Genomic DNA, 17515 nt, shown 5'->3' on the forward strand with positions numbered 1-17515 from the left:
TTGTCTATATCATTTTATCGGTATATTTATTGGAGACTTTGGTAATACCAGAAAACAATTTAGCAGATGTTTCCTTTTATAATACAGTGATTGTTGTTTCTTATTTTTATGCGTGCCAATTTGTTTCTCATTTGTATTAACGATTTATATATATATATATATATATATATATATATATATATATATATATATATATATATATTATCATTATTGTCATAGTATGTTTTAGTGCATTTCTATTGTACAGAAAGCTGTTATTGGACCCATGTTTGTTATTTCCTGATGAATAAACAAATAAATAAATACAGAGTCCGCCAGAAAAATATTTACATTCTTCGTCACCATGTATTAGGATACTGGCATTGACAATTATTCTGAAATTTAAGTATGTTGCAGTATAATTTTTCGCCCAATGGAAGACGGCATTGTTTGCAGGGTTTTTCGCTCAACAGATGTCGGTAGTGTCCGCACGGTTAATGAGATAAGAAAATGGCAGGAACACGCTTGACGATCGAGCAGCGTTAAGTACGTTTTGAAGTGTTTTAATCAGGTTTGGGAGTGCCATCGAAGTATAGCGTCAGTGGGGAGGGGAGTTTGGTACTGAACCATCCACCCGCCTAACAATTAAACGCATTGTTGATAAGTTTGAGGCATGGAACGACAAGCGGTCACTGCAGCTACAGTGATCAATGGAACATGAAAAATGAAATCTTTGAGTTTTACGTCCCACGGTTATGCCGGTTAGGCTAAAGGAGACGGTGATGATGAGAAATGAATGAAATGGTGTAATGAAGAAAGTGGGAGGAAACGGGAGAACCCCGAGAAAACCCACGCACACGGTGCTTGTCCACCACAAAGTCCACTTGGCGGGGGCTGGGATCGAACCCGGGACCCCAAGCACCAGAGGTGAACGCTCTACCACTGAGCCACCGCGGCCCCAATGTATCAATGGAAACGGATGCACATGCCTCTGTAATCTTCTGGCGAAGGTTCTCGAACGTCCCAAGAAAAGATCAACATTTTCAACATCTAATGTAAACATATGCTTTCTTCAAGGTTTGTAACACATGTCTGAACAATAATTAAATGTAATTAAGAAATATGATATATAGGTTTTTTTCCCCTTAAAGTGTAAACTTTTTTCTGACGGACTCTGTATATAAATTATCATTTGTTTAAACTAGCCACCTCTGGCAACCTGGAAAGAAGCGTAGGTAAGCCGGTCTGTGAGAGTGAGATGGATCTTGGTGAGTTTTGAACTAATGACTATTTCCGTCCAATTGAGTGCGTTGGGTGGAGTGGTAAAGTTATTTCTCCAATATTATAAACTGAAGAGTAAGAATTATATATATATATATATATATATATATATATATATATATATATGTCCTTGATTCATGGTCGCTTGGGTAAAACTACGTGATTTTTATATGATTTTCAGTTTAGCGTCCCCTCCAGCAGCGAGGCTATATGAGACGTGACCTACAGCTTACCGTAGGAACCGAACCACATCTTCTCCCGCCGGGAATCAAACCTGGGTCTGGGTAAAAAGTATTAAATTTAAATAAAGTAAAATGGAATCTCCAAATAAACTGATTGTTCTGATCTTCTTCATATATATTTGTATTTATTATTATTATTATTCTAACTATACATAAAACTACACGAACTGACTGACAAAATAAAAGAATACTTCCGGTTGACGTGGAAAGTTGAAATTTGGCACAATGGTAGTTTTTCGGGATTAACCCACAGAAAAATTGCCAAAAGTGAATATTTTAAAGTTTTAGGGGGGGGGGTCTACATGGGGAAATGAAGAGATTTCCCATGTTATTTAAGTGGGTGTTTTTATTTATTTATCTATAATCTCATATTTTAAGTACTTGGAATTGAAATAACTTGGAATTCGGTATGTTTGTACGTTTTCGTTATAGTTACCTACGTAAATCGCCAAAAATAAAAATTTCTAACTTTAGAGCGGTTTTATGGGGAACTGAAAAATCTTTCCCGTGTTATTTATATGGGACATCTTTTATACCCCAAAATGTTTAGGCACTTGCTGTAGGGCTACAATGATGAAATTTTGCATAATTGTATCCTTCCAGGAGTAATCCACAGGAATGTTTTCCAAAACTGAATATTTTTAGTTTTTAGGGGGTCTAAAGGAATGAAGAAATTCTCATTTATTTAAATGGGCGTTTTCTTGGGATACAAAATCTTATCTTTTTGATGGTTGAAATACGAAAAGAAACTTGAAATTTGGTAGAATTGTGGGTTTATGAAATGCGAGGTCGTAGATCGAGTAAACGCGAGGTCAGGGGGGCAAAGCCTCCAGGTCGGCCAGATTCAGGAAATGTTAAGAGCAAATGCACGAAAGGCTCTCCTGATGCAAAGGCTGATACATAAGGGACGTGAGGGTCTGGGGGCGAGGTTAGTTTTATCAGTAAAACAACAAGGAAATAAGCTGTGGATTCTATTTTAATAAATGTATGCACTTCTAGAAATAAGAAATACCCCTAGGTTAGCGGGAGTGAGAACGGTACTTTAAATATATATATATATATATATATATATAGTGAACCATTATTATTGCGGTTAACTTTCTGTATCGTTTGTAAATACTTACCACCATACATAAAGTAATCGTATTTCTTCAACAAAGACTTCACACACTAACCCACACACACACGTAATTAACGAGGTATTATTCCATTAGTCCTTCACTAACAAAACGAATGTGTTAATTGAACATTTTCTGATATCGTTTCCTTTCCACTAGCAAGTAGTCTTTGCAAGCCTTTTTAACCACATCGATTTCTGATATTATTAGTTTATCATTCGGCGCCAAAGCAAGAGCTTGTTCCAAATCTTTCAACGCTAGCTCGTACTCGTTCAGTCCAAAATATGCTTGGCCTCGTCTGTACATCGCTTTCGCACACGATGAGTCTATAAGAAGAGCCTGTAACAAATTAGATAAAAATAAAAATTAAAACTTGTAATAAGAATACAGAATTATAAAATATGAAGTACTTATACAGGGTGTTTCAAACAACACCGACAACGTTTGGGAGGTGATTCCTGACACCAAGGTAAGACAAAAAGTATAGACCAATCTGGATGCATCAATGCTTCCTTTCGGAGTTATAAGCTGCTGGAAACATGAAAAAATGAAATGAAATGAAATTTTTGAGTTTTTCGTCCCACGGTTATGCCGGTTAGGCTAAAGGAGACGGTGATGATGAGAAATGAATGAAAATGGTGGAATGAAGAAAGTGGGAGGAAACGAGAGTACCCCGAGAAAACCCACGAGCACGGTGTTTGTCCACCACAAATGAAAAATGAACTTTAAAGGTCCATAGCTCCGAAACTACGGGACCTACCGTAGTCGGGTCAAGACTTCACTTACGAACTAATAAGTGTGCTATCCAAAAATGCATGTTTCTGAATCCTAAGGTATTCACGCAACAATTTTTGTAGAGACTGTTTGTCTAGGGCATATAGTTTGAAGTACTCACCAACTACCTCTATAAAAGTTGTTGCGTGAGTACCGCAGGATTCTGAAACATGGATATTTGGATAGGGTACATATTAGTTCCTAAATAGTCTTGACCCGACTACGGTAGATCCTACAGTATTGGAGGTGTAGACCTTTAAAGAAGTTCATTTATATATATATATATATATATATATATATATATATATATATATATATATATATATATATATATATATATATTTGGCAGTCTATAACTCCAAAAGAAAGCATTTGTGCATCCAGGTTAGTCTATACTTTTTGTCTTATCTTGGCGTCAGGAATCACTTCCCAAACGTTGTCAGTGTTGTTTTGAAACACCCTGTATATGTATGTATCTTCATTTATGTTCTATAGTGTCTGATGAAGGATATTAAATATCCGAAACTGTAACACATTATAGTGTTGTTATGAAGTTCAATTATGTTTAATAAGGGAGAAGCGTGATTATGGAAAACGATGAAGACACGAGTCCAGTTTGTTTAATAAGACAATTATGTGTTGACTCTCATCTAGCCAACTTCAGAGATTTGTAAGACACTTTACTCTAGGCAAAGCATTTAAAACCAAGGTTCTGGAAAGCAAAAAGATGACGGAAGATTAAAGAATCATTCTTTATTCATAAATATCAACGGGCTTTAAATCTGGATTCTTGCAACATTGATGTGTACTTTGGATATGGCAACAGTGACATAGCATCGACACAGCGCTTCTTCCAACTCAGTTCTTTCTTTCTTTCGTGAACTGTGCTCTGTTCGTTGCTTTTAGTACCCATCTCTTACGTTATACATATGCACTTATTTTGGTGGTATATATTCCTTTTTTCCATACCATTTTTATCCTTGTTACATTACCACTGAAGACGGAACTAATTTGTCGTTCCGATACGTTTGGAGAATATTTAATTTTTCCACGGGAAGTTATATTGGTAAGTAACCACTCTTATTAATTAATTAATTAGTTAATTAATTAATTAGTTAATTAATTAATTAATTTAAAAGAAACCTTTACTCCCTTCTTTTTAAGACGCATTTCAAAATATTCTTTCTTATCCCTTTATTCCTTGCTTCTTTGGCAAAAGGAGTTTTCTGTTCACATTTCACGTTTCTATCTAAAGTAATATGGCATAGGAGTTGAAGAGTGGATTACTTTTATGTAATAGTATAGACGAACACACTTTGTGTTCAAGTTTTCGTTTAACATGTAGATTTAAAATATGAAATAATGTGACGTAGTGTCATTTGAAAAAAAAAAAAAAAAAAATACGATTTTATGTCGGGTTGGCAACACTGTTAACATAGTGATATCGCAGAATATGTCAATGTTCCCTTGCTGATACTTAAAAATCTTCAAAAATTTCATCGTTTTCTATTTATAAGTTTAAAAATTTCGCAGGACGTTTCAAGATAAATTCCCCTCCCCCTCTGCATTTAATCGAGTTGTTTTTCGAAAGACCTTCATCACACAGAGTTTGTTCTTTTATCAGAGAATATTGAAACAATGATTCCTTAAAGATACGATTTAACGCATCTGTATACACGTAATCTATACCAATTATAATAAATAAAAAATTCCTGTGTCCAAGTGTACTTTAACTGTATTAAGCTATTTCAGCAACCACTGTTGCCTTTTTCAGTAGCTCTGGGCACTAGCGGATCTAGCATGAGGCCGGGAGGCCTAGCTCGCCCCCCCCCCCTTCCTCCCCCTGTTTTATAAATGACAAAAACAATTGAAACTATTATTTATATTTTTTTAAAAATTAATAGTACGCGTCTTTTTTAAACTTTATTGGAAATATTTTGAAACATAACATTTAGTTTCAGTTGCAGTTCTTCTGTTATGCGAAGTTAAGGTAGATCACCACCGGGAAGTCAGTACATATTTTAACTCATTGCCTTAACTACTGCGCAATGAAACGTTACATATTATAAATATTGTACTATAAGATAGAGCAATGTTTCGGCTACAGCACAAGACACTGATTCATTTGGTTGTGTCTCCTGATAATGTAACAAATAAAATATTTGATTCGTTTTACAATGAGCACACAAGATGGCACTTGCTGTAAGATCTTACTAGAAGTACTCAGTTTTAAGAAATGTTTCTTTGTATGTGTAAAGTATTTTAAAGTAACGATCTTATTACGAAATAGATATATTGTTTGACCGTTTTTCGTGTTATGTTTCATATTTTATTTAAATATTAATTTACATTTAAGGAAACAGATTTAGAGACAAAACTTGCGCAGAACGCCATAATGCGTTGTTGCCAAATTTGTACGTTTACTGTAGTAGTCACAATAACAATATTCCTGGATTCTAGCGTTGCAGTTCGAGAAGCGGAATTACGGTAAGGATCGAAAACTAATTTTTCTAGTAAGTATCCAAGCAGAATTCCATGATTACTTCATTATCTGGCATCAGTAAACACTCGACACTATCTAGCAACGCCACACTATTTGAGCAGCGTTTAGCATAGCACTAGGAACACCTAGTGATCCACCTTAATACCTGAGGACCACAATGTCGACGTCAAAACTAGCCATAATATTCATCGGGAGACATTTAAATTCGAAACTTCTGCAAGATCCAGTAAAAATTGTAAATTTATGATATACCTATCATAGTCTGAGTTTTAGCCGCCCCCAGTTTTTACATTCTAGATCCGCCACTGGCTCTGGGAACCATAGGCACATTCTTCGTGTCCAGTTGAAAATTATTACGTATAAACTCCAGCTAAATTTCTTGTACTCCAACAACTCAATCAACATCCGGTTCTACACTACATGTGTCGTTACAAACGAAGTTCTGTGCGAAATGTTTTTTTTTTTTTTTTTTTTTTTTTTAATATTGAAATAGTTTAGTACAATTAAAGTGCACTTAGACGAAGTTTATATATATATATATAATGAAACAATACTGTTATGAAAGCAGGATTCTCTACGCTACTTTATTACGATCCTTGGGAAATACTAACTCTATTACAGAGGTCATGTGCTTCACGGAACTCTTTGAGCTTAAGCTTTCCAGCTGCTAAATTGAGAAGGCAGGAGAAATGCACATCGCTAATATCCTTGGCGTTAAATTGTTCACTTATGTCCAGCGACTGATACCTACAACAAAACAATAATTCCATTACAGCAATTATATAGCCTACAGTACAAATTCAAATTGTATTGTAGCAATTAATCGCCTTGTGATCAGGATATCCTGGATTCGAATCCAATATCGTAAACTCCGAATATTCTCTTGCATAAGTCAAATATCATGCTAGAAATAACCTCTTCACAACTTATATGAAAAATGAAAATAATAATAATAATAATAACCCTAATGGTAAGGAAAAAACAGTGACGTAAGATTTCAACTATTACCTTTATAAACTTAGGAAGGCGTATAAATAGTTGTTAGTGCCAAAGTTTTCAATGGGAATTTGCATTTTCGTCAACAGGCAATGAAAAATAATCAACCTAGTGAAGAAAAGCTAACAATAAGGACACCTTAAAATGTAAAAATCTGGCTTTAGCAATTACCAGAAAACTCCAAGCAATCAACTCAAAAAAATCGAGGATATTCAATAGATTTCTTTACCACTATACAGGCCTTCTAGCAGGACATTGAAAAAATATAGGACAAGTTTGCTTTATAAAACAGGACAGTTTGGTTCATACAATAAAATACTAAGCTCTGAAGCACAGAAAAAATATGAATGTATTGTAAGAAAAGGTCACAACATCCTTCACCCCAATGGGCAACTATGTGTTATTGAAAATAGTAAAAACACTAAAAACCTCCAATATTGTTAGAATTCAGAACATATTCGCACTACCTCAGAAGACAAAGAAATAGTTAACTCTTATTTACAGGATTATCATGACATTTAACATTTTTTACATGTCGTTATTCGTATATAATTTTGAATACGTAAATTCAATCGATGCACGTAAAAATATTAACTGTTTCTCTACCTTTCTAGTTCTTTTTATTTACAGATGAACTTTATTTTGACATTATTTTTCATTACGTCATATCTTTCTAATGAAAAAAGAAATTTGTTAACTTATTTCTTTGTAATAAAATATTTGAATCTAATTAAGCATCGAATTATTTGATCAACGTATTTCTCTCTGAAATAAGTAATGCAATAGCATTTCATTCATCATAGCTCTGCAAACTATATACACATTTGTAACAACTGTTATACAACATAAATTTCAGGACATTTCCAGTTCATAAATAATTTCCTGGACATTTTCAGCATTTTTCTGTTTTTCATTACTTTTACAGGGCGTTTCCACGACACTCTTTCAATTCCAAGTTTTCCAGGACGCGTGGGAACCCTGCATATTATGTACAGCAGTATGGAATATGTTAGTGAATACCAACACACTTCAATGCCTAGCCAACACTGCTGCACATACTGCTGAAATAAAATGCTAACACAGCTTGTGTTATAAGAAACTGGAGAAATGGCAGGGTTCTTCAGCTAATCTTCACTGGGGAAGAATAAGCAAATAGGAAACAAAGGAAAAAATAAAAAAGAGTGAACATGGGAGGATAGGAAATAGCAAATTTAAAAAATAATAGTGAGGATTAGTAACTACCCCTCAGAAAAAAAAATGCTAAGACATATTTAACATATTGCTAATGTGTAGCAATTTAAATCATTATTGAAACTGCCCTTGGCTTGTATTTTTAATAATTCAATCACTGAAAAATAAAGGAAATAAAGGACAAGATTAAAATATAGGATATATATAGGACAAATATACACAAATTTCCAAAATATAGGAAAAAATAGGAAAATAGGACAGCTGGGAGCCCTGCACTATACCGTCCCTCGCACAGTTTTCAAAACGTCAATGTCTCCATCAAATCATCGAGAAATAGAGAAAAAGTTTTATCAGGCTACAAGAATTATTTCTTACATGCACTAAAACTACTAAGCATTTACCAGGCAAAATATAAAGTGGGCGGGAATCAACTTCCTATTGAGTTTTTAATACTTCGCCAATTTTAATGAAACAAAAAACATTTTGTTCTTTACAATGGTAGAACTGTTATACACTACTAAAATTCCACATAAGCACAACCAGTTTCTGTAAATGGTTGGGGATGTTTATGACAGACTTTTACAGATATTCCAGCGGTACGTTTGCACGAACTTGGCAAACTCGCTCCTCCAATTCATCAAGAGCTTTGTCGTTTTGTGCAATAGACTTTTCTGCTTTCACGCACCCCCAGACAAAGAAATCGTACGGTGTTAGGCCAGGACTTCTTGCTGGCCATTTAGTTTGTATCATGATGTCCCAACCAGCGTCCTGGAAAATGGATGTCGAGCCACGCACTGACAAGACATGCGAAATGAGGCGAAACTCCATCTTGCATGAAGATTAAGTTGTTGTAATTATCCTACATGCATACAGTGCCGTGAACATAATCTTCAAGCATAGCGAGGGTACTGTTCTGGATTAATTGTGACCCGAATGATGTATGAATATATAACTTTCGTGGATGTCACGCCACACCACACTACGACCTTTGGACGACGTTAGCTTTTTTCAACAACCACCCTCGGATCATCTTCTGCCCAGTCATACTAATAATAATTGTAGCGGTTAACAAGTCCTCCAACATGAAACACGGGTTTATCTAACCACAGGATATTACTGGAAAGATCGGAGCAAATATAATTTCCCCGTACTCCAACCGATAATCACAGTCTTCTGGTAATAACTTCTGGTAGTAATGTGGTTTCCATGGACGGAAATTCAACTCTTCTTTCAGAACAGTTCGGATTGTGTGTCGGGTTAAACCACTTCCGCGAGATTCCTAAGGACTTCGAGTGAAGATTTCCTGAACCACTTGCAGATTTTCTTCCGTTCTGGATGCTGAGAGTCGACCGCGTCTCCTAATATCTGCTACAGCACTTGTGTCCATTAGCATCAAATGACAATTCTTTATGGTCTTTGCTTTTGCCGAGGCATCAGGTCCTTTCACACTTCGCCACCATCTCTTTACTTGTACTGCTATACTTCGTGCCAGCTGAGCCCGCCTAGCAAGGTTAGACGATGCGCCATGCTTCGCCACTGATACAAGCAATAATAAAAATGAGATATCGTATAATAAATTCTACCACTGTGAAGCCTTTTGTTTCATAAAAATCAGTAAAGTATTTAATATATATATATATATATATATATATATATATATATATATATATATATATATACATATATATATAGGGTCGGATTCAGGATTTTCTAAGGAGAGTGCACCAATCACTACCAAAATAATCAGTTACACGGAAACTCTTCAAAATGACATGCGACAATAGTCTTTACCCCTGACAACGCTAATACACTGAACGTGGGGGGAGGGGAGTATTTTAAAGCGGATCGCAAGTGATTGCAGGAAAATAAAATTCTCCTCTCCTCCTGGCTTGTTTTCTTCCCTACTTGACAAATGTTATGTTTTGCTTGGTGAATCCTTTTCTTTCAACCTTCACAAAATCGACTTAAACTATTGCTTTTGCAAAGCTCTGCTTTCTCTTGTTCTAAACGGACAAATAACGCCAGAAAGTTTCGGAAAGTGTTGCTATTTTCATTGCTAGCTTCTAGTTTTAGATAGTGTATAGTTACAACGAAGGGGGGATGCACGTGCACCCCACCTAAAACCTCCCTAAATCCGGCCCTATATATATATATATATAAACGATTTTCAATAAGGAGTTAATTCCCCCCTATTCTGTATGTGTAATCAATCCTACATTGGCATGACCAAAAAAAAAAAAATGTCTACTACAATCAAAGAACATTTAAGAGAATGTTTTGGTTGATTTGGGGCAGAATGGAAACGTTAGCAACTTAGCCATTTGTTCCCATCGCGATAGACTACTGATGACTGGCCGAAGAGCTACAAAAGACGAATGGTAACAAAGAGACATTCAACAATAGAAAAAAAATATGAAGATAGAAAATAAAACGGAAAACAAGAGTTAAAATAATAAATGTCGTAAATAAATAATAAAAAATAAAACAAACATGAGAAAACAATCTAAAAGATTAACTGGAAAGAAAATAGGGCTAAAAGGAGCTAAGAACTTAAGCAAAGGCCAAGAACACGAAAAATACAAATTATGTCTACCTCCAATACACAATCAACTATACTACGCAGCTTCTGACGTCCTCTGAGGTCTGAGTATTTAAGACATTCAGCAACAATGTCCGAATACTTATGAAATCACAATACTAATTATCCAAAATTCGCAACAAATAAGAATGTGTCAAAAGGGTCTCCGATCGGCAAACACATATAGAGGGTGTCCCAGGAGGAAGAGCAATACTTCGGAAAATGGTAATATGAGTGATTTGAAGCAAAAATGTTCATGTGAACATGGGTCCTAATCGCAACGGTTTGAAAGCTACAGGTTGTGAACCATTCTTGATATGCTGCTTACTACTCACCCTGTATTTATTCTACAGAGGCGAGACATAGCGCAGTGGAAAGGTGATGGAATTGCCTTTCCTACGGTATGCAACATGTGGCAGTGGTGTCTGTAGAAGAGAAGTTATAGCGGGATATTTGGGAATCAGTGTTGCCATCTAATTTCTTTAAATAACATTAACTTTCACCAATTTCAATCAATAGCTTCCCTTTCAAAGACACCATTGCTGCATACTGCATATCGTTGGAAGGGCCATTCCATCACCTTTCAAATTCTTTATGTCTTATCTCTGTGGAATAACTACAGAGTGAGCAATACGCAACATAAAGTCAAAAGTAGTTCACAACGTGTATCTCTCAAACCGTTGAGATTAGGACCAATGTTTATATGAACTTTTTTTTGCTTAGAATCACTCATACTACCATTCCCAAAATATTGCCGCTTCCTCCTGGGACACCCTGTATATTACTTTATTGCTATGTAAATTGTATTTCTTATCACGGCTAATAAAGAAGTTTTACTACAAAAGCGTTAAGTGTATATTTCGAAGGGTTTGAAGACGGTCTACATGAAATAAAAGAAGAAATTGTAAAATACGGAACAATGAGTATATATATATATATATATATATATATATATATATATATATATACTAAGTTATGGAAGATTTATTACTGTAAGAGGAACCAAACTATTATAACAAAGAGAACACCGGATAACTGCATTCGTTTCACAAGTTTATATTAGAAAGAGGGTGTTGTTGAATCATTCGATTTGTAAATGAGAATACTAGTTTACTTCTATAAATAAAAAAAAAAAAAATGTGAATAACATGCATAAATAAAGTTTCCTTTATAGAACTTGCACAAAAAATATCTGTAGCATATACATAACATGGGCAAAAAAAATTGTTATATATATATATAAGAACCCTGACATTCTTCCATTACTATATCACACAAATCTTCCTACTTTCCGAGTTTAAAGCTGAAATTATTAAGCGGTTAAAACTGAAATGAAAACTTATAAGAACTTACCATTTAATGTACCTTAACGCTTTCTTGTACTTCCGATTAGCATTGATGAAGTCTCCCTTCGTGAAGTAATAATTTCCAGAATTTTTTATATTTATAATTACATTTCGTAAATTGTCCTGTATGAAAAGAAAATGTCATCAATCCATTACATAATACAAGTGTGTTTAAACCTTTATACCTAACAATTTGTTGTAGAACACACACACATTTGAGCCTACTGCTTACAATATACGAGGGTCGTCCAGAAAGAGTGTTTTGGCATGGGTAAATAAAAACAAAAGATATCAGCACAAAACCACAGGACCCTACTCTACTTTTCTATGTAATCACCCTGCGGCTAAGCATTTAAACCAGAGTGTCACTGCTTGCTTGAGTTCCTCACTATTTGCGAACTGTTTTCGTGTAACGTGCTCAAAGTGGAACGTCTGTTTTTGTGAACTTTGTTCTTCGACTTTTCCTTCATTTCTTCCGTAACAAGTAATAGCCTCCTACTCCGGTCTTCATCATGTACGCTGGTCCTTCCTTGATTAAACATAATTAACTGTTTCCTCAGTGATGACTCGTTCATGGCACTATCACCATAAACATTATTTGCCTCTAAATTTCAATAAGCTTAATTTTTTTTCACGTTCAGGAAAGAAATGGCACTCTGTACTTCACACTTTGCGGAATTTTCAATTGGCGCCGCCATTCTGAATCGCTGCAAAAACAAGTAGCGTGACCACATAGCACTGAGACTCGGCTCATACTGAGGAGAAGGAAGGCGCACACGCTATCGCAGTGGTGGGGGGTCGGCGCCGCGATGAGCAATCCTTCTTTACTTTCTGAATGGCCCTCGTGGAAGTTTATTAGACATACTTTAAATTTAACACAAACGAATGACTTTGAAGTTAGTAACTAATATTTAAAAAGCGGTAGTATGGACCTATCTTGTTTGCCAAGTAATAGGGGTGTCATTGGTAAGATAAAAAGACAAACGTCACAATTTGTTAGTTAACAGTGTATTCTGCTACATATGTAGAACACAAATACTTTCCTGGAGCAAAATGAAAACTATCAATTACAGAGACACTCACAGAAAAAAAAAAAAAAAATCTGTTCAGCTGCCCCCATGGTATGGATTCGATATTTTGTTACACATAATCCAAATTTCTCAACCCCAAAACGACTGACCGTGTCAATTTTTTTATGGGCGATTTTTTTTATCACGTGAAGGGTAAGGGGAAAAAACAAGGAATGTACAGGTGTGTGCTTTTTCGGGTGCTTTGTCCTATCTGTTGGTGACTCTTGGTACTATTTGACTGTATATGCCATGCATGCATAGATGTAGAAATATCCATGTAAAAAGGGGCAAAATATTAAACTAATCCTATTCTTTTTATGCAGTTTTCAATATTAAAACCCCATTTTCTCGAAAATGCAGTTTTGTGACATCCCTTCATTTTTCCCCCTTACCCTTCATATGTACCTCTATTGTATAACATTCATACTCACACATACACACACACTTATCAACATTACTTTATTTCAATACGTTTCATATAATTTGTTTAATAAATATCTACCATACCTATCTCTGTTATCTAAAATTATGACTAACACAAGCACACACACAAAAAATGCAAGTAAAAAGACATAATGTTGATGCATAAAAATGTGCGTTTTATGACACATGATGATTTATTAACCAACAGATTGTTTGAAACCATTAACTTTTCATAGCATGGGAAGGTACATTTTTAACTTTCCTGTTAATATGAACTCTATTACGTCATCAAGTTGTAAAATTATTTAAATAATTGTGTGTTTCAGAAAGCATTTCGCTGAGAAATATTTTTCTGCCTTTTATTAATCCATTATTATATATGCAATTTAAGAAAAAGAAATCCTGCCCATGTAGCCTATGAACAAATGTGATAAATAGTCAACTTATTCGCGCTTATCCTCGCTAATTATGACTTTCTACACCCAAGTTCGACTCATAAGAATTCTTTTAAGATGCTGGATCAATAATAGACGTATTGCCCCCCCTCCCCTCCCCACAACCCAGAATTGTTACAGCGAGAACACATGTGCTAACTACTTAACGTGATTTTCTTAATGGATAAAACTAAAATAGTTTTAATGTATATATAGGGGAACACTGTAGTCCCAGTGGTTAGAGCATTGGATTCATGTCCGCGTGGTCCCAGGTTCGATTCCCGGCCGGTGCTCCGCAATTTTCGGCGTCCTGAGGCAACCTGGGGAGCCACGTGAAAACAAGACGTGACGGCTACTAAATCTAGAAAGCTCCTGATGCGCCTGTTAGAGACAGGGCATCGCTCACCGCTAGGCTGGACGTAGTTCAGCTGGTCTCTAACAGATGGCGCTGAATCAGGCTTAGGCTCACAAATGGGGCCGTTACGCCATGTGGTTTTGTTTTTAATGTGTATATATGAAATTATTGCATGAAAGAAGTAAGAAGAAGGAAATAGGTCATTGTTTTCCTACCTCATTTAAATTTTCTTCGAAGTCCCCATCTTCGGGCCACGGAGGATAAACATCTTCAGTTCCATCATTCTCACAGATTCCCCAATCTCCGTCCCGCGACAACTCACCACAGTCTTCAATTATACATGGCTACAAAGGAAATATAAAACTAAATATTACAACTCATACTTTTTATTATTACTATTACTACCATTAGAACTATATTATATTATACAGGTTGCAACAGACATTTAATTAACCCTGCAGTAACCTTCTCTTGGTCTCATCAATCCAACAAAAGTATACGACTAATGCGTTTAACAAGTTAAACGAGCATTTCGCTAGCACATGGACGATATACGAATAATCTTACAAAGAACTCCTTCTAATCAAAACCATGAAAAATAATGACGAATTACTTGCCTGCCGCATACCAGAAGCTATGAAAAATTCTCTCCTAATGTGGGGGAAAAAAATCATCAAGTCCTGCCACAATATGAGCTATTTTACGATTGGTAACAGATAACTTAGGCCACAGAACACCGCATTCCTTCCGAATGTGGTAAAGCTTACATAGTGGACAGATTAGACGAACTATTCAAAATTGCTGTAAAGAACACGCCAAAAATCATAAAATACTTTCACGGAGACAAATAGGAACTGGCTGAGCACAGTATAAGAGAACATACTGTATCATTTCTGCTATCCAGATGTTCAGGGTACTGAAAAAAAAAAGTAAAAGAAGTCATAGCTATATTGCTGCAATAGTGAGTGGTAAGAACCGACGTAAATATAAGTCCCGCCTTAGTAACTTCAGTTCCGCATACGGACACAAAAAACTAAAACTCAACTATCTATATTATTCATTCTATCTTCTTTAATTACATTCTTTTTGGTTTCCGTGTCTATATTACTTATTGTATGGTATTATACTCCTCCTACCATATTCTTTATGGTATTACTCCATTCCCTTAGGAAAATCTGAAACAAAAAGAAAGAAAAAAAGTACAACTTTGGTGACAAAATACAAGGTGCCCCCGGAAGTTTGCGCAACCCAAGCTTTGGAGCATCAGAACCCCAAGTGCAAATTAAACGAAATTGCACGTCCACGGACGACTTCTCTATGCAGATATTTTTCAGATATGAACCATGGGAAAGTGATCCGCTAAACCTCACGAATGCCATAAACACATGACGGTGATGAAATTTGTTATGAAACGTAAAAAAAATCAGGAACTGGAGGTATTGTGGCACTGTCTGTGGGCAAAGAAGAATGTTAATGGGTATGTTCAGTGGAAATATATCATCCTGAAACAAGAATGACACTTCGGCACCAAGTTCAGACATCACCGTGATAACGGATAACGATCCGTGTCGTTAAAAAAAAAAAAAAAAAAAAAAAAAAAAGTCCGGCATTATGGCATTATATGGCAACATTGACGGTACCAGACGGTGTCAATATATATGGCTGGTCACCAACTATCTTACAGATAAACTGTTACAAACAAACAAGAAATCTGCAAATCATTCAGGAAGTCATAACCACACGTAGGTAGGTGATTTTTCCTCAATAATTACCTGTGTGAAAACGATGCATTGCCACCCAGCGTATTAGTTAACATTTCCATTTGTCCACAAACAATACCACAATGGACATTTCTTTTTTAACCAAATGTTGTAATTTAAAGACACCATCGTGTAGAACTAGTCTTCAATATACCACATACCAAAAATCTCAGAAAAATATTTCTTCGTTACGGAGATACAACGCTTCAAACAGTGGAAAAATGAGCTGCTTACGTCACGGCAACACAGACAAGGGTTTTGGCGTGACGTCACAGGTCCGTATCGCTCTGTGAGCCGCATTGGAAGTTTAAGGGAATCTTTTGATATTACAGTTTCTTACTGCAAACTACAAATAAATTTAGTAGAATAGTGAAAGATAAAATGGCAAAATAAGTAATACACTTACTGTATATAAACGTAACGTGTTATTAAGAATGGTCATTTCTAATGTTCTATCATTACAAATATTTTAGATACTTATACACTTAAGCAGGATTACTTTATTATTGTATTATTCCCAATTAGAGTTTAAGAACTATATCAATTTATGCGCAGATTCAGAATATCTAGGCCATCATATTTTAGCTTTTCTTTATTTTGAACATTTGTCGTTAATCTTCATGCTATTATACTACGGCTACAAATAAGCACTTTCTGCACCAAAAAGCCTTTAAAAATATTCATATCCTATTACATCTTTCCAATTTTTTCTATTACTTACTCTGCATTAGCAATTGGTCACCCCACACCATTGCTACAACTATTCTTAACGCTATAAGAATCGTATTATATAGCGTTTTACTTTCTTACTATATTTCTACAAGGGAAATGCTTTTGCGGTCACCGCGAAGGTTTGAAGCTGAAGAAAGCTGTAGCGAATAGAGGCAGGCAGGCTGCCGAAAGACCATCATAAACAAGGTAAGTTCTCGAGAATTTTCCTTGTCACCTAGGCGCCGGTTCTCAAACCTAGGCATCTTAATAATACAATTTCATACATGGACCTTCATAATTTTATTTTTGTTTGATTTAACTTATTTAGAAGCCAAACTTCTATTTCCAATCGCCTTGACTACCTGGCGTCCAGGATTTTTCGAGCATGAACAAGAGGAATATTGACAGAAATTCATTATGTGTTACTTTGAAACTTCAGCTTTTTCTTTTCAATAACCTCACACGAAATAGTGTTGTAAGTATGCAAACGTAAGTTTGTTTATATTCTCTCTCCCCTTCAGATAGGCCTGTATCCACGGGAGGCAGCCCCCTAAATTTTTACTACCCGCTAAAGTTTTCAAGGTAGGCTTGCAAATAAACTATAATATGGTTGAATTAGCTCCCTCCCCCACTTCTAGCGGGTCCCCCTATATTTTTAGGGTGGCTACAAGCCTGCCCTCAGCTCTGAGATGATTATATGGTGCTACATTTCCAAAAGATTATATCGCGAAAGTATTGTGTTGTGTGTTCTGAG

General features: G+C 35.6%; 1 protein-coding gene across 1 annotated transcript in view; it reads right to left on the minus strand.

The window, feature by feature from the left end:
* LOC145670525 (peptidyl-prolyl cis-trans isomerase D-like) overlaps positions 1-17515 on the minus strand; it is a 42522-nt gene that overhangs the window by 8022 nt on the left and 16985 nt on the right. The window contains exons 5-8 of the mRNA XM_081739302.1: positions 14506-14634; positions 12016-12131; positions 6509-6644; positions 2627-2959 (exon numbers count right to left, since the gene is read on the minus strand). Of these exons, the coding sequence (XP_081595428.1) occupies positions 2741-2959; positions 6509-6644; positions 12016-12131; positions 14506-14634 (600 nt within the window). The 3' untranslated portion in view covers positions 2627-2740. The remainder of the gene's footprint in view (positions 1-2626; positions 2960-6508; positions 6645-12015; positions 12132-14505; positions 14635-17515) is intronic.

The sequence above is a fragment of the Thermobia domestica genome, chromosome 14 (genome assembly GCF_964235325.1).
Source record: "Thermobia domestica chromosome 14, izTheDome1.hap1.1, whole genome shotgun sequence".
Lineage (NCBI taxonomy): Eukaryota > Metazoa > Arthropoda > Insecta > Zygentoma > Lepismatidae > Thermobia > Thermobia domestica.